General features: G+C 40.0%; 1 protein-coding gene across 4 annotated transcripts in view; it reads right to left on the bottom strand.

The window, feature by feature from the left end:
* Nucleotides 1–22,304, bottom strand: part of ARHGAP19 (Rho GTPase activating protein 19) — a 71,161-nt gene extending 48,857 nt beyond the window's left edge. For all 4 annotated transcript variants that reach the window (XR_015767144.1, XR_003608370.2, XM_028098682.2 and 1 more), the window contains exon 1: nt 22,231–22,304. Coding sequence is in view for 2 of the 4 variants with exons in the window: in XM_028098682.2 (XP_027954483.1) it covers nt 22,231–22,286 (56 nt within the window). In the remaining 2 variants the exon portion in view is untranslated. The remainder of the gene's footprint in view (nt 1–22,230) is intronic.
* Nucleotides 22,305–23,007: the final 703 nt, after the last annotated feature.

Below are 23,007 nucleotides of genomic sequence, written 5' to 3'. Positions count from 1 at the left end.
TTTACTCTTTCTGTGGGTTAATCTACATATTGGTCTTTTGGTTTGTTTTGTTTTGTTTTAAAGATTTTATTTATTTATTTCACAGAGAGATCACGAGAGCAGGAACACAAGCAGGGGGAGTGGGAGAGGGAGAAGCAGGCTTCCCGCCGAGCAGGTAGCCCGATGCGGGGCTCGATCCCAGGACCCTGGGATCATGACCCGAGCCGAAGGCAGACGCTTAACGACTGAGCCACCCAGGCGCTCCTACGTATTGGTCTTTTGAAAAACCTAATCCTTAATCTGCTCACTGTACAAAAGAAGACAATTTGACCTTGTTGCTATTTAGGTTATACGCACCTAGATACTTAGGAATTTCATTTAATAAAAAGATACCAAATAACCTCTAAATATGACCTGACTCCCTGCTCAGCAGGGAGTCCACTTCTCCCTCTCCCTCTGCCCCTCCCCACCTGCTCGTGCTCATTCACGCTCTAATAAATAAAATCTTTAAAAATAAATAAATAAACAAATAAATAAGACCCGAATTTGCCCCTTAATTTCAGGCATATGCCATAAGAAGATATAGATCCTTACAGCCTCCCAAGCCCAACAGTATATTAAATTTGGTAGTCACATAGAGCACATTTCCTTATTAAAATAGCCAAACCCTGAATTTTTACTGTTAAATACTTGTAAGATGCCAGACCTACTACTGTTCTTCCTAACATAGCAATGGGTAATATTAAATTAAGGCCTTCTTGGCACTACAGCCAGTACTGTACAGTATTTCCCATGCAGTGTCCCAACTGCTGACAATACAACATTTAGACCAGTCTCAGATGCCACAGAAACCACATGACAGTAAGTATGAGCCTGTTTAAGAGCTAAAACTACATCTAAATAGTGTAATAGACATTTTGGAGACATTTACTCTACCCATAGGGTTCTTTAGTTCCTGGGTCCCTACACAGGTGTTTTCTTTCTTTTCTTTTCTTTTTTTTTTTTAAGATTTTATTTATTTGGGGCGCCTGGGTGGCTCAGTCGTTAAGCATCTGCCTTCGGCTCAGGTCATGATCCCAGGGTCCTGGGATCGAGCCCCGCATTGGGCTCCCTGCTCTGCGAGAAGCCTGCTTCTCCCTCTCCCACTCCCCCTGCTTGTGTTCCTGATCTCGCTGTGTCTCTCTCTGTCAAATAAATTAATAAAATCTTTTATTTATTTATTTGAAAGAGAGAGGGAGAAAGAGAAGCAGACCCCCCAACCTCCCGAGCAGGGAGCCTACAGAGGCATTTACTAATAATCGGCCCACTTTAATTGAAACAGCTGCCCTTGGATTCTGTTCCTCATAATCGAAACGCCTTCACCAGAATGGAAGGCATTTACAAGTATATAAAATAGATATTAATTCCACCTTACCCAGGTCCATAAATAGGTTCTATTTTAAAATCCTTCAACTCTGGATGCCTCTACCCATCATCCAAGTCCAACCTTTGTTCAGACAGGTTCTTCTTTCTAGGGCACTTGGAAAACTTCTCTATCTTGCCCCTAATTTCACTTTTCTGTCACTGAATAATACTAAGCAGACACGTTCTGTTGGCCCCTGATCTTAGCTGGTTTCCCACTCCTACATTACCCGGGCTATATTCCTGGCAAAGCTCCTTTGACTCTCAAGAAATATTTTCTTCCCTATTTACTGTTTTCCAATGCCTAACTACTATACTCCCTTGTACTTTTAACATGTTACATATAAGAACTATATTATTCCATCTCTGATAGCAGACATAACACTACTTGTTTGTGTCCATTATCAATCATCTCTAATGGCTTGTTCTAATCCTTATTATATAAACAGTCATCTATTATATAACCAATGAGTAAACAGAACACAAAACAGAAAGAACAAGTCATCACATCTGTCAGGCAAAGCTGAAATTCACCTGACAAATATAAACATTCCCATGATAAAAACAAAAACAAACAAACAAAAAAAACAATTACAACTTAAAAGTCTTCCACAACATCCTAGGTACCAAAAAACTGTTCCAGGAAAAATGACACTCTAAATATTAAACATCAGTAATCTATAATCTACTTTGTCAACACTACACGGATAATTTCTAATAATGGTATAATGAAAACATGGCATGGGAAAACTTCAAAGTTCATCACTTCTTCCTTGAAAAATTACTACATAATTTTACTCAATTGTCCAAATCTTCAATTGGTGGCTTAATAAATTCCTTTTCTCTGAAATGATAATAAAAAAATTCACATAAAAATTTAAAATTATGAACATGTATTCTCAAGCCAAAAACTCATTAAAGAAAGAGATCTAAAACTGCTTACCGACTTGACCTTTTTATACACAAGGAAAGGTTATTTTCCCTGTAAAGGTACAGATGATTATAAGGCAATTAAAATCAAAAGCAAGTGTATCCTAAACCATTGACAAAACCTCCTTTTTTTTAGTGTCACCTTATTTTAGTTAAGAAAGATGAGTCAATATAAAACTACTGTTTATAATCACCGCCAATGAGAAATCACTACTGAGCCAGAAAAATCATGAAATGTGTTAGCACTTCAGAGTCTTATAATTTACTGAGTCTGAACTATCATTTTATGGACTTCACATCCCTTTTAATTCTGAAAAACAGATTTCAGATCAAATTAGTTCTAACATATAAATATGCATAAATAGCATCCATTACCTTCCTGAAGTAGAAACACAACAGACATATAACCTTCAGATCTTTATTTTATTAATATCCAGAGCAATATTCGGTTAAGATTCTAAAACTTCCATCACAGATGACCCTCCAGCACTAAACTGGATCAAATACAAAAGTGAGAAAGGAGCTAGAAGCACAAAGCCCTAGCTTCTCAGTAGAGTCCTCCCTACCTGGCCATCACCCCCAAGTCTGCCCCCACCTAAATAAGTAGAACAGGTAGAAGAATAAGTAAGTTCAAGGCTCCCTCTACCTATTCACAAAGAATACCAGAAAAAGTTCCCTTGGAAGTCCTAACCCACAGGTAATAGGCAATCTCAGTTTCTTTTCTCCTTCTACTTTGTCTCCTTTCTTCCCATGATCATTCACTCTTGTTTTGCCCCATCTGAATGTCTTTAGTTTTTTACTTCTCTTTTTTCACTTTTTCTGAGTGGAGCATCTATTTGGTAAGACAGGATGCAAGAGAGAGAAATTATTAAAAAAGAAGTAAAATGGGGCGCCTGGGTGGCTCAGATGGTTAAGCGTCTGCCTTTGGCTCAGGTCATGATCCCAGGGTCCTGGGATCGAGTCCCGCATCGGGCTCCTTGCTCAGCAGGGAGTCTGCTTCTCCCTCTCCCTCTGCCTCTCCCCCTGCTTGTTCTCTCTCTCTCTCTCTCGCAAATGAATAAATAAAATCTTTAAAAAAAAATAACAAAAATAAATAAATAAAAAAGAAGTAAAATGGAAGATGGGAGACGGAAAAGATAGAGTGGATTACATTTTTTAATTACCCCCATACCACATAGGCTGCTAATCCCTTTCCACAGAATACACAATACCACAATATAAAGCCGAGAATATCAAGGAACATGATTAAGAACTTTAAGAAATTTCTAGGGCTAAAGAAAAGAATATTACATTTAAGCAAAACAACTTCCTACTCTACAGTATCTTATTTTAAAACAAAGTCTAAGTTTGCTCAAGGTTCAAGAAAAAAAATTTAATTTCTTACATAAGTGCTGAAAGCTTCTGATGAGGCATTGGTAAATCGAAGAGACAGGGAAAAAAGCTTTCTCCTTGTTTGTTGTGACAAAGGAACCCTCCTTTCCCTGCCCTATCCCAGCCTACACAAATTCCAGACATGTGAGAGGACACAAGGACACATTATGGGGCCTGAAAGGCAGTACTCATCAGGACTCTAAGCACTCATTTGCAAGTAGGAAAAAAACAGAAATAAACTGGACCAGTTCATTGTATTTGCCAACATGGACAAAACAATCATATAATATAAGAGCATAAGGACAAGTACTTTTATGTATGGAGGAAAGGATGATCCCTACCTCACATCATACATAAAAAATAGAAAAAAGATCAAAATATGAAAAGCCAAATTTTAAACAGTTTAGAAAAGAATAACGAATAATAACGGAGGCAGAGGAAATGTGTCTTAAACAAGGCATAAAAAGCATAATCCACAAAGAAAAGACTGATACATTTAACTACATTAAAATTTTAAATGTGTGTACAACAAATGACATTATGAACAAAGTTCTTTAAAAATGAAGTCAAGGGCGCCTGGGTGGCTCAGTTGGTTAAGTGACTGCCTTTGGCTCGGGTCATGATCCTGGAGTTCCAGGATCAAGTCCCGCATCGGGCTCCCTGCTCAGCAGAGAGTCTGCTTCTCCCTCTGACCCTCCCCCCTCTCATGCTCTCTCTATCTCATTCCCTCTCTCAAATAAATAAATAAAATCTTTAAAAAATAAAAAATAAATAAATAAATTTAAAAAATGAAGTCAAAATGCCTCTGGAGAGAGGAACTGGATGAAAGAACAGGAGTGGGAGAAAAACTTTTCACTGTATGTTCTTTTGTATTTTCTGGATTTTTGATTCATGTGAACATACTACCCATTCAAAATAAATACATAAATAGATTTAAAACCTTAAATTAGAAAGGCATAAACTAGAAAAAAAAATTTGTCATGCATATAAAAGGATTAGTATTCAGAATTTATCAATCTAAAATTTTATGTCTAAAATTTAGAAGAAAAATACAAAGAAAATTAGACAAAAGATATGATCAAATAATTCATAAAGGAGGGGCCCTAAGCGACTAACACAAAAGGAAAAGAATCTCAACTTTAAGTTACAAGGGTAGGGGTACCTGGGCGGCTCAGGAGGTTAAGCCTCTGACTCTTGATTTCAGTTCAGGTCATGATCTCAGGGTTGTGAGACTGAGCCCTGCAACGGGCTCCATCCTGGGCATGGAAGCCTGCTTAAGATTCTCTCTCTCCCTCTGCCTTTGCCCGCCCCCCACTCATGCAAGCACGCACACTCTCTTTCTCTCTCTCTCTCTAAAAAAGAAAAAAAAGTTACAAGGGTAAGCAAACTGAAGAATGGTATCTTTCCCCATCCATCATTTTGGCAAAAACTATCAGATTCAGGCAATATCTTTTTATTCTAGTTTGCTAAGGGTTATCATGAGTCAGTGCTTAATTTTATCTATTTTTGTGCATCTATTGATGATATGATTTTTCTCCTTTATTTTGTTAATGCGGTGAATGACACTGATTAATGTTAAACCAACCTTGTATTTCTAGAATGTTGTTATATTATCATTTTTATATATTGCTAAATTTGGTTTGCTAATAGTCTGGGTTTCTCCATATACATTCCTAAGTGAGACTGTCGTGGAATTGCTTTCTGAAAGTAGAGAGTTCCTATGAAATCTTTCATAAGCTAAAATGGCACTAAATAAAGAAGCAATTACCATTAACTTATATGGAAAATTTTTTTAGCATCCCCAGACCCCAAAATTAGCCCCTCTTAGCCTTTTTTGATCCCTTAGGACCTATTTTCCTGGTGGATGCATAGAGTAAATCAAGATAAAGCACAGATGCCCACAGACACAGTTCCAACCTAGGACAGCTTGCTGCTGAGATGCTGAGTATAGTTCTCGGGGAAGGAGCTTGGTGGGGCCACTCTTGTTGATCAGGGTCTGAGCTGCCTCTATAATGGCTCACTGGAAAACAAATGCTAAATGCTATTTTCACTTTTTGTCTTGTTTTGTAAAAGTGGAAATTCTCTTTGGGTTTCTTTCAGTTAGTGAAAACAGGCACTAATGTAGGTCCCTCCTAAAAGCAAAGAGGCCTAACACAAACGTTCAAAAAGCAGGGGAGGGCGCCTGGGTGGCTCAGTCGTTAAGCGTCTGCCTTCGGCTCAGGTCATGATCCCAGGGTCCTGGGATCGAGCTCCGCATCAGGCTCCCTGCTCAGAGGGAAGCCTGCTTCTCCCTCTCCCACTCCCCCTGCTTGTGTTCCCTCTCTCGCTGCCTCTCTCTGTCAAATAAATAAATAAAATCTTTAAAAAAAAAAAAAAGCAGGGCATACCTGTACAGTAGCCCAACACCCCCTTCCACAGTTTCACTTTCTGGGGTCCACAAGCAGATAATCCCCCTCTTGACCTACCATCAGAAGATCAACAATAGCCTAACAACTATCAAAAATGCCTACATCATTCACCTCACTTCATCTGATGACATAGGCATTTTATCATCTCACATGATCACAAGAAGGGTATTAGCACAAAAGCTATTTTGAGAAAAAGACCACATTCACCTAACTTTCATTATATTATTGTTCTATTTTATAATTATTTATTGCTCCCTTTTATCTAGTTAGGAAATAAGAGATTTCTATTATACCTAGTTATTAGATAAGAGACCTCTATTAATCTCTTAATGTGCCTAATTTATAAATTCAACTTTATCATAGCTGTGTATGTATAGGAAAAAAGGATATATGGGGTCAGTACTATCCACAGGTTCAGACATCCATAGGGGGCAGTCTTGGAACATAAAACCCCACGTATAGAGGGGGACTACTATATTGTCTTCATTAGGTTTTATATCAAGGTTGTGCTGGCCTTATAAAATTATTTGGGGAATAGGTCTTATTTTTCTACTTTCTGAAAAGGTTTATGTGAGATTTGTGTTATTTCCTCTTTAAATGCTTGCTCAAGGGACGCCTGGGTGGCTCAGTCGGTTAAGCATCTGCCTTCGGCTCAGGTCATGACCCCAGGGTCTTGGGATCGAGTCCCCCATCGGGCTCCTTGCTTGGCAGGAACCCTGCTTCTCCCTCTGCCTGCCACTCCCCCTGCTTGTACTCTCACTCTCTCTCTCTAGCAAATAAATAAATAAGATCTTTAAAAAAATAAAAAATAAAAAAATAAATGCTTGCTCAATTTGGCTGATGAAGCCATCTAAACCTAGAGTTTTCTTTGTGAGGTTTTTAATTATATATTCAACTTATGTTACAGGACTATCCAAATTTTCTATTGCTTCTTATATTAATTTTGGTAAGTTGGACATTTCTAGGAATTTATCTATTTCATATAAATTTTCAAACTTTATTGGCATAAACTTGTTTATAATATTCTCAGGAAAATTTTTTTTTAATTTTATTTATTCATGAGAGAGAGAGCACATGCAGGTAAGAAAGATCACAAGCAGGTGGAGGAGCAGAGGGAGAGGGAGAAGCAGGCTCCCTGTTGAGCAGGGAACCTGACACAGGGCTCGATCCTAGGACCCTGGGATCACGACCTGAGCCGAAGACAGACGCTTAACCGACTGAGCCACCCAGGCACCTCTCACTATGGAACTTTGTAGTTCTTAAGAGGAACCATTAAAAAGTTCCTAAGAGGGGTGACTGGGTGGCTCAGTCGGTTAAGCGTCTGCCTTCAGCTCAGGTCATGACCCCAGTATGTCTTCAGCTCGGGATCCTGGGATGGAGCCTCAAGTAGGGCTCCCTGCTCAGCGGGGAGCCTGCTTCTCCCTCTCCCTCTGCCTGCCACTCCCCCTGCTTGTGCTCTGTCAAATAAATAAATAAATAAATAATCTTTAAAAAGAAAAAAGTTATGTCCTCCTCTTTGTTCCTGACGTTGATAATTTATGTTTTCTCTTTTTTAATTCATGAATCTTATTAGAAGTTTATCAATTTTATTAGCTTTGTCAAAGTTCCTGCTTTTGTTTTTGCTGAATCCCTCTATTACATGTTTGCTGTTTATTTCATTAATTTCTGCTCTTATCTTTATTACTTCCTTTCTTTACTGGATTCAGGATAAAGGTGGTGCTGCAAATCAGTGGGGAATGAATGACCTTTTCACTAAGTGGTGCTGGAACACTTGGATATCTACAGAGGGGAAAAGTGAAAATTGATATCTATCTCACACTATACACAAAGATCATCAATTCCAGGTAAGCAGCATATCTAAAGGTGAACAGCAGAATGATAAACCTACTAGAAGGCAATATAGAAAAATACACTTTTGAACTGAGGCTGGGGAGATTTTTTAAATAACTTTAAAATAACACATTAAAAAGATTAACACATTTGAGTTCATTAAAATAAGAACTTGTGCTTATCGGGCGCCTGGGTGGCTCAGTTGGTTAAGCGACTGCCTTCAGCTCAGGTCATGATCCTGGAGTCCCGGGACAGAGTCCCACGTCGGGCTCCCTGCTGAGCAGGGAGTCTGCTTCTCCCTCTGAACCTCTTCCCTCTCATGCTCTCTATCTCATTCTCTCTCTCTCAAATAAATAAATAAAATCTTAAAAAAAAAAAGAACTTGTGCTTATCAAAAGACATCCTTAAGAAAGCCACAGAGTAGGAAAATATATCTGTAATATATAGCAAAAAAAAAAAAAAAGGGGGCTCACCTGAATATACTAAGAATTCCTACTAATCATTAAGAAAAAACAAACAACCCAACAGAAAAACAGGCATGAGGGGTGCCTGGGCGGCTCAGTCTTTGAGTGCCTGCCTTCGGCTCAGGTCATGATCCCAGAGTCCTGGGATCGAGCCCCACATCGGGCTCCCTGCTCCACAGGGAGCCTGCTTCTCCCTCTCCAACTCCCCCTGCTTCTGTTCCCTCTCTCGCTGTGTCTCTCTCTGTCAAATAAATAAATAAAATCTTTAAAAGAAAAGAAAAACAGGCATGAAATTTCAATAAAATCTCATAAGAAAAGAGTAGCCAAGGGGCACCTGGGTGACTCAGTAGGTTAAGCATCCAATTCTTGGTTTAGACTCAGGCCATGATCTCAGGGTCAGCATGGAGTCGGCTTAAGAATTCTCTCTCCCTCTGCCCCTCCACCGGCTAGCAAGTGTGCACCACACTCTCTCACTTTATCCCTCTCAAATAAATAAATAAACAAAATCTTTATAAAGAAAAAGTACCAAATACCCAATATATTCATGAAGGAAAAAAACTGCTTAATATCATTAGATATCAAGGAAATCCAAGTTTTAAAACAATGACATACTATTATCCAACAGAATGACTAAAATTAAAGAGAATGACAATACCAAGGTTTAGAGAAACTAACAGTAACTCTTTTATATTGAAAGCAGGGCTATAAATTGGTACAACCATTTTGGAAAACTGGTCTTATCTACTAAAGTTGAACAAAAGTATGTCCTATGACCCCATCAATTCTAAAACATGCCTAACATGTGTAGCCACAGGTGCACCAAAAATCACAAACAAGAATGTTCACTGGGGAACCTGGATGGCTCAGTTGGTTAAGCATCTGCTTTCAGCTCAGGTCATGATCTCAGGGTCCTGGGATCAAGCCCCGCATCCGGATCCATGCTCAGTGGAGAAGTCTGCTTCTCCCTCTCCCCCTCCCCCCGCACATGCTCACATGCTCTCTCTTATTCTCAAATAAATAAAATCTTTAAAAAAAAATGTTCACTGAAACACTAATTTCTAAACAGCCAAAACATCCAGCAGAATGATTTTTTAAATTGTGGCATATATAATGGTATATTTTACAGCAACGAAAATGGACAAACTCCAGACATACGCACCATCATGGATGAATCACATATAACGATGAGCAAAAGAAGTCTCACACACACCCACCCACCCACACACTACTTACTAAGTATGCAATGACATTTACATCAAATTTTAAGAATAGACAAAAGCATATTGTTTAGCAATACTTGGCTAAGTGGTAAAACTGTAAAAAGAATCAAAGATATATTTACCATAAAATCCAGGATAATGGCTACCTTTGGGGGACAGTGATTAAGAGTAGGCAAGAGGGTATGAGGGGAATTTCCATGGTGCTAGCAATATTTTTGTGATAAATCACTGAGCTATGGAAAAAGGGAGATTCATTTGAAGTAAATATGGCAAATGTTAAGGTTTGTTGAAGCTGGGCAATAGGAAAATATTGATTATATTATTCTACATACTTGTATGTAGAATCACATCTTTCAAGACAAAAAAAAAGTAGCTTTGACTTAAATCTTGCTACTACTTGATGTAAATATCATAGAAAATCAAAGTTAATAGTAATGGTTAATTTCCTCATCATAAAAGTTTTTGCATAGATGACCAGAACCAGGAGAATTAGTAGTTAGGTATATAGGCATACAGAGATAGCAAGGACTCTAGTATTTAAATGCATGTATTAGGCAACCATCCCAAAGAAGGGTAAGAGGCAAAGCTTATCAAAAAGGATAATTTGGGGGCACCTGGCTGGCTCAGTCAGTAGAGCATGCAACTCTTGATCTTAGGACCGTGAGCTCAAGCCCCACATTGGGTGTACAGCTTACACTGGAAAAAAAAAAAAAAAAGGAAAAGAAAAGAAAACAATTTTCATTACCTACTCATCATCTGCTGTGATTACTCTTACCACTAGATGGAACTCTACATGTAAGGCGATCTGCTTAGTGAAAGGACTAGAAACAGAATCCACAGCTGAAAAAAATCAATTACAGAATAATGAAATGCAAGTGCTTTTCAGGCATGTTGGACCCATGAATCTGCAAAATTCAAGGCAGTGGGGGGAAAAAAAAAACTTATCCTGCAGATGTATCTTTTGGCTGACTGCTACCAAAACTGCATACCCACAAAACGAAATGTTTCCTCCCTAGTGAATTGCTTAACTTGATTTGTTCTCCAAGAACCACAACCTTGGCAACATCTATCAAAATACAAGCTATATTTAAAGTTGTCTAAATCTGACTTACCACCCTAAGAGAAGTATGTACTCTCTTACTACTTTTTCAACCCTCTGGCTCTGAAACATGGCTTTCATTGTGTCGCTTTCTGGGAGAGCTGTTAGATAAGAATACATATAAATATTAAACAAGAAGTTATTATTCCTCCCTTTTTCTATATATCAAATTTAAACTGGTATCATGAAAGCTGTATATATAGAGAAAGGATAAAACAGGTCCCATGTGCCCAAGCTGCCAGGATTTTTAAGTAACAGAAGCAGTTGAAAGTTGGTAAGTAGTACCACAAGATTTCAGGAAATTATATCCAATTTCTTAGACAAAAATTTTGAAACATTTACATTCTAAGGGCTGCCCTTAGAGTAGCTGTCCAAGGTTTTGTAATTAGGACCTCTTATCTCTAATTTAGACTCCAAAAGTCTGCAAAAGCATATCTGACCCCTATATTTGATCTCAAACTAATTTCAAAGTACTAGAGCAACTTAATCTGAATTAAATTAAACTAGTTAGAAATTAAAGAATTCCTGATTGCTTATCTTCTTAACCTTAACATTTTTTGGACACTTGACCTAAGATTTCGCCCTATGGAATGACAAGGCAATGTTCTGTCAAGAAAGCGAATTATACTTCCTCCAAGTATCACTAACACAAATTTATTGACATCTATTTACTTGTCAATTTTTATCCTTTTGGGTTTCACAAGAATTGGTATTAATTCTGTTGCCATCAACCTCTCTCAATTTTTCTCCCTCAGGCAGAATAAGAAGAAAGTTTATTTGTATTAGAAAAATAACATCAAAATTTCCTATTTATTTGGAGAAAGTTCCATAAAATGCTTTGTTGACAATACAGTATCTCTCTTACCATTACCTAAAAGTTGTTTACCACTCAGAAAAGTGTAGTCCAAACTTAAGGAGACTCTTTTCCAACAGACTTTAAATAACATGAGCCTCAGGCAACTAATACACAAAATACTTCTATGTACGATCACATCAGGTTCCAAAAGACTACTTCTAAATCCATTTGTTCCAAAGTCCAGAGTGATCCTATCCAAGAGAGAGACAGCAAGTGCTTTTGCTCTGGCATATGACATTTGTATCTCACACAAGTTCTTAAAAAAGAGCTTCTATTACCCTAGTCAATATTCTATGAACCTAATCATAAATCTCTTCATCAACAAGCATAAGAAGGTGAAATTATAGTTACTCATGTGTCATTTAAAATCAAACTAACCACAATCTACTGAGTGCTTTGTAATTTTAAGAAATTCTAAGGTATAGGGACAAGATACTAAGCTAAGTCGCTGGCCTCCGGAAGCTTAAAATTCACTAAGGTTTTATTCTTTTTTTTCCCCAACTACCTCTATTTTCAAAAATACAAGTAGCCAACTGCAGGTACAATTAGCACATGAGCACCTAGGAGGCCCAATGAGATGACTCCGAAAATTAGGATGCAAACAATTTTTGTTTTATTGCATTTGCATATGTACACACACACACACATACACACACACACAAACACACACACGTTAGCCTCTGGAGCATCATTATTTTAAAGAGATCTTAAGGGGGTGCCTGGGTGGCTCAGTCGTTAAACATCTGCCTTCGGCTCAGGTCATGATCCCAGGGTCCTGGGATCGAGTCCCGCATCGGGCTCCCTGCTCAGAGGGAAGCCTGCTTCTCCCTCTCCCCCTGCTTGTGTTCCCTCTCTTGCTGTGTCTCTCTCTCTCTCTCTCTGTCAAATAAATATATAAGATCTTTAAAAATAAATAAATAAATAATAAAGAGATCTTAGGGCAATTGCTAAAAATCCTTTGAAATTGTAAGTGTTTAGTCTTAAGCAACCTCCACTTTGGGAAAACACAATATACTTTCCCATTCATTCTGAATGATACCAACTCTGGAGATGATGTAGTGTTAAAAAGGTGGCATTCTAATATATGAGTTTTGTTTTTTTTTTAAGATTTTATTTATTTGAGAGAGTGTGAGAGGGAGAGAGAGAGAGGGAGGGAGCATAAGCGGGGGGGGGGCAGAGGGAGAAGCAGACTCCCTGCTGAGCAGGGAGCCCGACATGGGACTCGATCCAAGGACCCTGGGATCATGACCTGAGCGGAAGGCAGACGCTTAACCGACTGAGCCACCCAGGTGTCCCAATAAGGGGCCTTTTTAATTTTTTTTTTTGGTTGTTTTTTTTAAGAAACATAAAATGTGTTCTCCACATATTATCGGCAAGCCCTTTTCAAAACATAACCTTAAATAAAGGGGGGTGTACAGGGGGTTACTAAGACAGTGCAGTGGACATCTATTATTTTTGCATCCCCAACATCTATCTTCCCTTTCCTCTGATAACATCACCCCAATTTTCCTTTGGGCAATAACCTCTCCCTGTCTTTCAGTATATGTGGTTTGATGGGTTATTCCTACTCCCTGGGCAGCAAGTGTGAGCACTTGACCCAGGCTTAACTAATCAAAACATTCTACCCTCCTCGCTGACTGAGGCAAAGGCCCATAAAATCAAACCAGGAAAAAAAGACTCAACTCCAAGACTCTTGCTGGATGCTAAGATGGCTAAACCTGTGGAATGCCAGACTGAAGCTGCTGGTGGTCAATTACTGCCATCTTTGGTGAAGAACTTACCTTTTCAAAAAGCAAATACACAGGAAATCAGATCTAAGAAAGTAAGAGGCAGATGCCTAGTGACATTGAGATTTGAAAATTTCAATACAGATTAAGCCATGCTTGATCTACCCCCTGCACTTTTCAGTTTCTTGAGCCAATCAAATAGCATCTCTTTGCTTAAGCTAATTTAAGTTGCTGTCACATATAACTGAAAGAATCCTAACAAATATAAATGTTAAAAATGTCAGCTGCTAGTGTAAATCCAAGCCCCTCTTTGGTCATTTTGGTTATTCTCTCTCCCTACCTCCTTCTTGGAAAATCTCTGTTCTCTGAGATCAGTTATTGCTGGGCTCATTATCACCCCTGCCTCCAAAGCCTGCCCCTGTGGCTGTGGCTGGCAGCCTCTACTAGAAAGTCACCCTCTCTTCTCCATATTGTCCTTTTTTAATTTTTGTCTTATCTCCTGTGCTTCTCCCTTCTGTACCATTTTTCCAATGCTTCTCAGTTTTTCATAAGCCAGTCTTAGTTTTCCTGACAGATGTGAACTTCTGTTCAGCCAAATGCACCAATCACAGCACACGGCATGCAGCCTTTGGTTCTTCATCTCAACTCATTTCAGCAATTTTCATTGTTCTACATTATTCAAAAGTTCTTTTTAAAAAATAGCAAAACTCAGGGCGCCTGGGTGGCTCAGTCGTTAAGCATCTACATTCGGTTCAGGTCATGATCCCAGGGTCCTGGAATCAAGCCCCACATCGGGCTCCCTGCTCAACGGGAAGCCTGCTTCTCCCTCTCCCACTCCCCCTGCTTCTGTTCCCTCTCTCTCTCTGTCTCTCTGTCTGTCAAAAAATAAATAAAATCTTAAAAAAAATAAAATAGGGCGCCTGGGTGGCTCAGTTGGTTAAGCGACTGCCTTCGGCTCAGGTCATGATCCTAGAGTCCCGGGATCGAGTCCCACATCGGGCTCCCTGCTCGGCGGGGAACCTGCTTCTCCCTCTGGCCCTCCCTCCTCTCATGTGCTCTCTCTCTCTCTCTCATTCTCACTCTCTCAAAATAAATAAAGAAATCTTTAAAAAATAATAAAGTAATTAATTAATAAATAAATAGATAGATAGATAAATAAATAAATAAATAGCTAGCTAGCAAAACCCTCCGTGCGCCTGGGTGGCTAAGTCCGTTAAGCATCTGCCTTCGGCTCAGGTTGTGATCTCAGGGTCCTGGGATCAAGCGGCTGGAGCCCAGCTTTGGGCTTCCAGCTCAGCAGGCAGTCAGCTTCTCCCTCTCCCTCTGCCCCTCCCCCTGCTCACGCTCCCGTGCACTGGCACTCTCTCTCAAATAAATAAATAAAATCTTAAAAAAAAAGGCAAAACTTTCAACTGAATGCTGTGTTATACCAAATAACTGACATTGATGTTAAATTTAAATTCAGGATAATAAAGGGTGTTCCAAAAGATTCGGGTACAATAACTAGTCCTAGAACAAGACCAAAAAAATTACTGTACATTAGACCCTGGCAGTAACTCTTTTGAAATTATGTATATTTCAAGATCATTACAAACACCAATTTCTGAAACCTCATATAACTATCAGAAGCTCCAGATAAAAAGATCGGGAAATGTGAAAGTAGCTTGCTCAAAAACCCACACTGCTCTGAGAGAAAAGTACCAATAAACAACACACCCTCTGGGATCTCTGCAAGTCTGAAACTGCCAAGATCAATAAGGTAATACTAATACTTTAAATACCAGCATACCTCAAAAAATAAAATACAGGTAAACAATAGTTATTAGGTTAAACAGAACTTAAGACTCTTGCTCCAGGTTCTTTAATCCAGGAAACAGTCATTCTATTTGCAAAGCATACAGACCTTCACAAACTTACATGCAAGTAACTGTGTCAATGCAAATTTAACCACCAATCACTTTCTTGTCCTGACTTGTTTCTGTCCCTCCTTGTCCATTCAGATCCTACACACTATCTCATACTTGTCTATAAAAGTCTTAGGAAGTGCTGCCGCAAGGGAAGCACAGAACCGGAGGGAGATGATTCTCCATATGTGCCAGTTATGGATTTAATACCTCTCATCCATCCTTGCCTACTCTGCAAAAAATGGAGCTGGAGCCTTTAAGTATATTTCCTTCTCCAGCTGGCACAATGTTGAGTGTTATTAATAAAGAGCACTGGAGAGACACTGCAGGAGGAAGCAGCTTTCCCTTCCTGGTTCCAGGGCGCTCCGCTGGGCAAGCTCCTGCAGTATGCACAGCTCTACCAGCACCCAGCTCCCGCAGCAAGGGCAGCTTCTCCAGTGACAGCCTCCTGCAGTCTCCAGCACTCAGCATTATCCCTAAACCAGTAGCTTCCCTCCAACACACTTCCCTGTGAACAGCTTTCCCCAGTACCCTCAGGGATGGATTTCTAGTAGGTTCTATAAGGCGAATTTCCAACAAATTCTACCACAGCAACTTTTCTGCCATCCATTGTGAGCCATAGCCATGCCTTAAAGGTCTGGATCTCTTCCTTGTACATTCTACCTCAGCCCTAAGGATTATAGTAGATTCTTTTTCTAACCTTTTTTTTTTTAAGATTTTATCTATTTGTCGGAGAGAGAGAAAGAGAGAGCACAAGCAGGGGGAGTGGCAGGCAGAGCAGGTAAAGGGAGAAGCAGGTTCCCTGCTGAGCAGGAAGCCTGATGTGGGACTCGATCCCAGAACCCCAGGATCATGACCTGAGCTGAAGGCAGACGCTTAACCGACTGAGCCACCCAGGTGGCCCTCCTTTTTTTTAATCACGGTATAATTAGCAAATAAAATTGCAAGATATTTAAAGTGTACAACATGATGAGTTTGATATATATATATATGCTGATTCTGATTATCTGTTTGTATAATCTTTAGAGATCTCTCTTACATCTTACTAGCCAATCCCTGTTACTCCAATCCCATTATAGTTAATAATTATTTTTTTAATAATTCTTTGTATTAAACATTCTTTGTTCAAATTACTATATAGTTTCTGTGTCCTAGTTGAACCCTGACTGATACATCAAGTAAAACTAGCAAACCAACAGCACAAAATAGATGGACTCTGGCATTTTTAGAAAAAAAACCTATCCTAAAAGATGGTTAATAAAAGTATAGTTAAGAGGGTTCAAGCAAGGTAACCAGAGGGTATCTTCAAGAAGAAAATGATCATTGCTGATTAAAAAAAAAAAGAAAAAGCAATAATTTAATCAATTATAGTATGTTCCTCCCAAAGATAAAATGAGACAAGCTGAGGGGCGCCCAGGTGGTTCAGTTCCTTAAGCATCTGCCTTCAGCTCAGGTCATGATCTCAGGGTCCTGGAATCAAGCAGATTGAGCCCCAAGTTGGGCTCCCTGATCATCAGGGAGTCTGCTTCTCCCTCTCCCTCTGCCCCTCCCTCCACCCAGTTCATGTGTTCTCTCTCTCTCTCTAATAAATAAATAAAATCTAAAAAAAAAAAATGAGGAAAGCTGACATACCTACTTGCATATTCTTCATACAAATTACCAAATTTGCATTTATCAATTGGCTTCTTGTGAGCCTGAATGGAGTCGGTCTCCTCAAACCCATCTAATGGATAAAATAGTGTCTGTACTTATAATAACAACAAAAACAGACTGCCACTCTCTGATGACCACACAACCAACCAGCAACCTCCATCTTTAACATTTGTTAATTTCACAAACTCTACCAAAGGTTAGAGGCAAAGAAAAGTAAGCCACTTACCAGTTTATGCAGATTAACTTTAAAGATTTTTTTTTTTTTTTACTTATTTTTGCAAAAGAGAAAGCAAGCACAAGCGGGAGGGGGAGGGGGCAGAGAGAGAGGCAGACTCCCCCTGAGCAGGGAGCTGGACCTGGGACTTGATCCCAGGATCCTGGGTTCATGACCTGAGCCAAAGGCAGACGCTTAACCGACTGAGCCACCCAGGCACCCAAATTTTAAAATTCTATTTCTTCTTCCCCTCTCCTTCCACCAAGACTGGCCCTGTCTACAAGTATAATGATCAAAGTCTCTAAGCCAGGTAATTAATAAAAATATAAAATTATTCAGGGCGCCTGGGTGGCTCAGTTGGTTAAGCGACTGCCTTCGGCTCAGGTCATGATCCTGGAGTCCCGGGATCGAGTCCCACATCGGGCTCCCTGCTCAGCAGGGAGTCTGCTTCTCCCTCTGACCCTCTTCCCTCTCATGCTCTCTATCTCTCATTCTCTCTCTCAAATAAATAAATAAATAAATCTTTAAAAAATATATATATATAATTATTCAGATTCAAGAAAGACCAATGAAGAATCTATTCATCATTACCCTTCAGAAAGGATTTGAAAGCACAAGTACAAAACGGGATTCAGATATTTTAAATCATGTTTTCCCACTTGTGCATGTGAGAACAGGCAAGTCTTCCTAAGGTCAGTAAAGGTTCCGTCTATCACTTCTCTTGAAGGGCCACACTTCTGTCTTATTAGAGAAAGAACAATATAACAAAAAAGTCCTCAGGAAATTATGTGTTTAATCTTTTTTTTAAAGATTTTATTTATTTGTCAGAGAGAGAGAGAGAGCACAAGCAGGGGGAGTAGCAGACAGAGGGAGAAGCAGGCTTCCGCTGAGCAAGGAGCCCAATGTGGGACTCGATCCCAGGAGCCTGGGATCACGACCCGAGCCAAAGGCAGCTGCTCAACTGACTGAACCACCCAGGCATCCCGGAAATTATGTGTTTAGTAACCAATATTCCATATCTAAAGTGTATGTAAATTAGCAGAATGTAAGACCCTTTCTCCATCTATGGGCACCTTCCTAATCCTCCAAAAGCATTTCCAAAATGGGATGCAAGCATCCAGTAGTCTGTTCCTAAGCTTCCTGCTGTTCCTAAGCTCTAGGAGCAGGCTCGGGCCCCAAAACTTGGGCACTGCTGGCATAGTAATTACAACTTATGACAAATGACAACTTATGACACATGTTTAGCACTACCACGGCTTGCTTTGTTTCCCTCCAACCCTGTATATTCCCATTTGCTTTTCCTGGTTCACAGCAGGTTTCTTTTTTCCCTGTGAATATTGAAATTCCCTGTGACTCTTTGTTATCAATTTCCCCTCTTCATCTAATAATAGTTATCACTTTTTTTATATATCTTTTCAATTCAAAAAGTACTGAGCTGTATTTCCCTACTGCCAATTATGTGGGGAGGTGGCTATAACTCCTTCCCTGCTTCAGCCTTTTCTCTCTTTGGACTCTGAGAGTCTTCCAACTATTTTTATATTGCTATTAGTAAAGTGGATAGCTTCTATTTGTAGATTCCCTTTTAGAATTGTCCACTTTAGAGTAACCTGAAGGTATAATTAAAGTTAGTTAAATTTTAAAACATTATTCTACCTGATAAAGACCGGAAATAAAGGGGAAAGGTGTTTACCATCAACAAGTCAAAACAGAAAATTCTTTACAGGCAGAGCACTTTTTTTGCTTAAGATTTATTTATTTGAGAGAGGGAGAGCACACAAGCAGGTCAGGGAAAAGGAGAATCTCAGGCAGACCCCGCACTGAGCATGGAGCCAGATGCAGGGCTGAATCTCAGGACCCTGAGATCATGACCTAAGCGGAAACCAAGAGTCAGACACGTACACAACTGTGCCACCCAAGCGCCCCCAGAGCAACTTTTTCTTTTTTTTTTTAAAGCTTTATTTTTTTAAAAACATTTATTTATTTGAGAGAGAGAATGAGAGAGAGAGAGAGCACAAGACGGGGGAGGGTCAGAGGGAGAAGCAGACTCCCTGCTAAGCAGGGAGCCTGATGTGGGACTCGATCCTGGGACTCCAGGATCATGACCTGAGCCAAAGGCAGTCGCTTAACCAACTGAGCCACCCAGGCGCCCGCAACTTTTTCTTATTTAGTTCTTTGATTAAAACAATTTAAAGCACTGCTAATTATTAGAAGCAGGCTTAAAATAATGATGAAGAAACAGAAAGCTAGTTCTTAAGCATGATCACATATTCTCCATTCAATGTGCAAATACATACTGATCTGTGAAATCAGACAATTCTTTCCTCTTCTTTATGGAATGAATACAAGGGGCCACACCACCAACAGAACATTAGAAAGATTAATATCTGCAGGGAAAAACTTATATGTATGGTATTTATCACCACAAGGAGTATTTTGTCTTAGATAGGACTATTATTCATTCAGTATTGACCATCTACACAAAGCTAAGCATTGGGAATATGTAATAAAAATATACATGTGTCCTGCCCTCTGTAAAAAATTACAGAAACCCAAATTCTTTTATGATATGAAATTAATAAAAGTTTCAAATTCAGATAAGATTCTGTGACTACCTGTTGATCACGTAATTAATACTAGCACTTAAAATTTAAATTCAATTGGCAACATCCTTGAAAGGAATTCAAACTACTCCTGCTATAGAATAATGTTTTGTCTTCAGCTTCTCATCACAATTCAAGATTTTAGAGCAGGATGAGAGATGAGCTGATTGAATTTATCAATCCCCTCTACAGTTTCCAGGCAAAAATGATCAATCATTTATAGGCACTTCTGGGAGTGAAAAACTCTTCCCTATAAGATATTAACACATTCAGGGCGCCTGGGTGGCTCAGTTGGTTGAGCGACTGCCTTCGACTCAGGTCATGATCCTGGAATCCCTGGATTGAGTCCCGCATCGGGCTCCCTGCTCGGCAGGGAGTCTGCTTTGCCCTCTGACCCTCCCCTCTCATGTGCTCTCTATCAAATAAATAAATAAAATCTTAAAAAAAAAGATATTAACACATTCAAACATGTCTATCTCAGCTAGGGAACGAATCCAGTGCCCACTCATAAATCCAGCTTCCCAAGACTTGGAATCTCCCATTCAATACAAACGGCACCAAGTGACACCAAACCAAAAGGTTTACACTTTACACTGAGACGATGTAAATAAACGCACTCTACTAAATTCTAATGTATATGTGTAATCAGTTAAGACATGTAAAGTCTCAAGACTGTGGCAAGACCACCTGGAAATTCTTTCTGGGAAAAGCTACATTTTGGTGTGCCTGTAAAAATTATGATTTCCTAAACTGCAGATCCCTCTGATTTGTTCTTTAGTTCTACCATGAAAAAGAAAATCTATCACGTACTGAATGGTTATTACCTGCTAGGCTCAGTGCTAAGCACTAAAAAGACTGTCTAATTTAATCCCGACATTCTCTGGAGTAGACATCATTATGTCCATTTGTAGGTAAAGAAATTGAAGCAAAGAGAGGTTTAAAAATTGGCCTGAGTATTTTATTCTTTTTGGTGCTACTGTAAATGAAATTGTTTTCCTAATTTCCTTTTCAGATAGCTCATTGTTAGTATATAGAAATGCAACTGATTTTTGTATGTTGATTTCATATCTTGCAACTTTACTAAGTTTATTAGTTCTGTTAGTCTTTAGGGTTTTCTATATATAAGATCATGTTGTCTGCAAACAGGAACAATTTAAGTTCTTCCTTTCCAATTCTGAAGCCTTTTTAATCCCTTTTCTTGCCTAACTGCTCTGGCTAGGACTATTTGCCTTAGTCCTTATCACCTCACACCTGTCAGGATGGCTATCATCAAAAACAAAAGCAAAAGGCAACAAGTGTTGGTGAGGATGTAGAGAAACTGGAACCTCTGTACACTGTTGATGGGAATGCGGCAAGTGCTACAGAAAATAGTAAGGAGGTTCCTCAAAAATTTCAAAATAGAATTACTGTATGATCTAGCAATCCTGCTTCTGTGTATTTATCCAAAAGTACTGAAATCAGGATCTCGAAGAATTACTAGTACTCTCATGTTCACAGAGGCACAATTAATAATCACCAAGATTATTAATGTCCATGGACAGATGAATGGAATATTACTCAGCTTTTTTTCTTTTAAGATTTTATTTATGTATTTGACAGAGAGAGAGATCACAAGTAGGCAGACAGGCCGGCAGAGGGCGAGGGAGAAGCAGGCTCCCCGCTGAGCACAGAGCCCGATGCGGGGCTGGCTCCCAGGACGCCGGGATCATGACCCGAGCCGAAGGCAGACGCTTAACCTACTGAGCCACCCAGGCGCCCCTATTACTCAGCTTTTAAAAGAAAATTCTACAATAGGCGACATGGATGAAGCTTACTAACTTCAGCTAAGGGAAACAAGCCAGTTACAGGAAGACAAATGATTTCACTTACATATATGAGGTATCCACTGATAGGAGATTATCTAAAATAGTCAAAATCATAGAACGAAAGAGTGAAATGCTGGTTGCCATGGGCCAGGAAAGGGGGAATGGGTAGTTACTAATTAATAGGCATGAAGTTGTAGTTAAGCAAGATGAGTAAGCTCTTGAGATAATGCTGTACAACATTGTACCTATAGTCAACAATACTGTGTTGCACACTTAAAAATTTGCTAAGAGGGTAGGCCTCATGTTAAGTATTCTAAACCACAATAAAAAAAATTTTTTTAATTGGCCCAAGAACTCAAACCCATTTCTAACGGACACTCCCTTGCACCGACTTTAACACAATAAACTGCCTCGAAGCAGATTAGAAGGTACTAACAGAGCTCTCTCCCAGCACTGTGTGACGTTAGGGAATTCGCTTAACAGCTCTGGACTTGAGTCTCCTCACCACCAAAATGAGTCTCAGCGTAAAGGCAACCCGTCGGTCTGCAGCCACGGCCACGGGCCGACCTCGCACCAATCAGCGGGACCAAGCGGAGGTCAAGATGGATCTCAGCTCCTGAGCCAGACCGCAGGCGTGAAAGGGCGAAACGCCGTAGGAGGAAAGAACAAAGCCTGGCCGCGCTGGGTCACTATGACCCAAAGGAAAAGCGTCAGTACGACCAGCCCACGGCCTCGTTTCCTAGGCAGCTGGACCAAGAACTCGGCTCACCTCGGGCGGGAATCACGGGCTGGCACCTCCCCTACACTCTGCGCCTCAGTCGCCATCTTAGTCAGCAAACTTCTTTCACCGCCCCCATCTCCGGTCCCGCCTCCACGCCTTTGGATTGGCTAAGGTGTTTCCCCCTCTTCCGTGTGATTGTATGACTAAACAACTTCATGATCTTATTGGTCTATTCAAATAGCTAACGGTTATTGGTCGCCCCCAGCCCAGGCGGAAAAGGGTTGGGGAGAAGACCCAGCCTTGAGGCCTGCTGGGAGTTGTAGTTTCTTGTTTTGATGAACCTTTCCGATTTCACCCACTTTTTAAGGTTCTGGTCAGAAATCCCCAGCCTACGCTCAAATTAAGTCCGGATGTGAAATCTAAGAATTGCAGAACCGCCGAATTTGAAATTGACTTTAAGAACAACTCTCTAAATACAAGATTCGTTTTCTGTCTTGACACAGAGATACCTAGAAGAGTAGGTACAGCGCGACAATCAAAAAGTACTTGACTAGGGGCGCCTGGGTGGCTCAGTCGTTAGGCGTCTGCCTTCGGCTCAGTTCATGATCCCAGGGTCCTGGGGTGGAGAACCGCATCGGGCTCCCTGCTCCGCGGGAGGCCTGCTTCTCCCTCCCCCACTCCCCCTGCTTGTGTTCCCTCTCTCTCTGTGTGTCAAATAAATAAATAAAATCTTAAAAAAAAAAAAAAAGTACTTGACTAGTACATGTCGTTGCAGCCAGCTTTCTTCAGACAGCCACACAAGCATAGCGGTGGGTCACTTCTGCT

This window comes from Eumetopias jubatus, unplaced genomic scaffold (genome assembly GCF_037043125.1).
Source record: "Eumetopias jubatus isolate StellerSeaLion01/CBP00866 unplaced genomic scaffold, mEumJub1_p1.0 scaffold_17, whole genome shotgun sequence".
Taxonomy (NCBI): domain Eukaryota; kingdom Metazoa; phylum Chordata; class Mammalia; order Carnivora; family Otariidae; genus Eumetopias; species Eumetopias jubatus.
The sequence above is the reverse complement of the archived record's forward strand: the minus strand, read 5'-3'. Positions and strand labels throughout refer to the sequence as shown.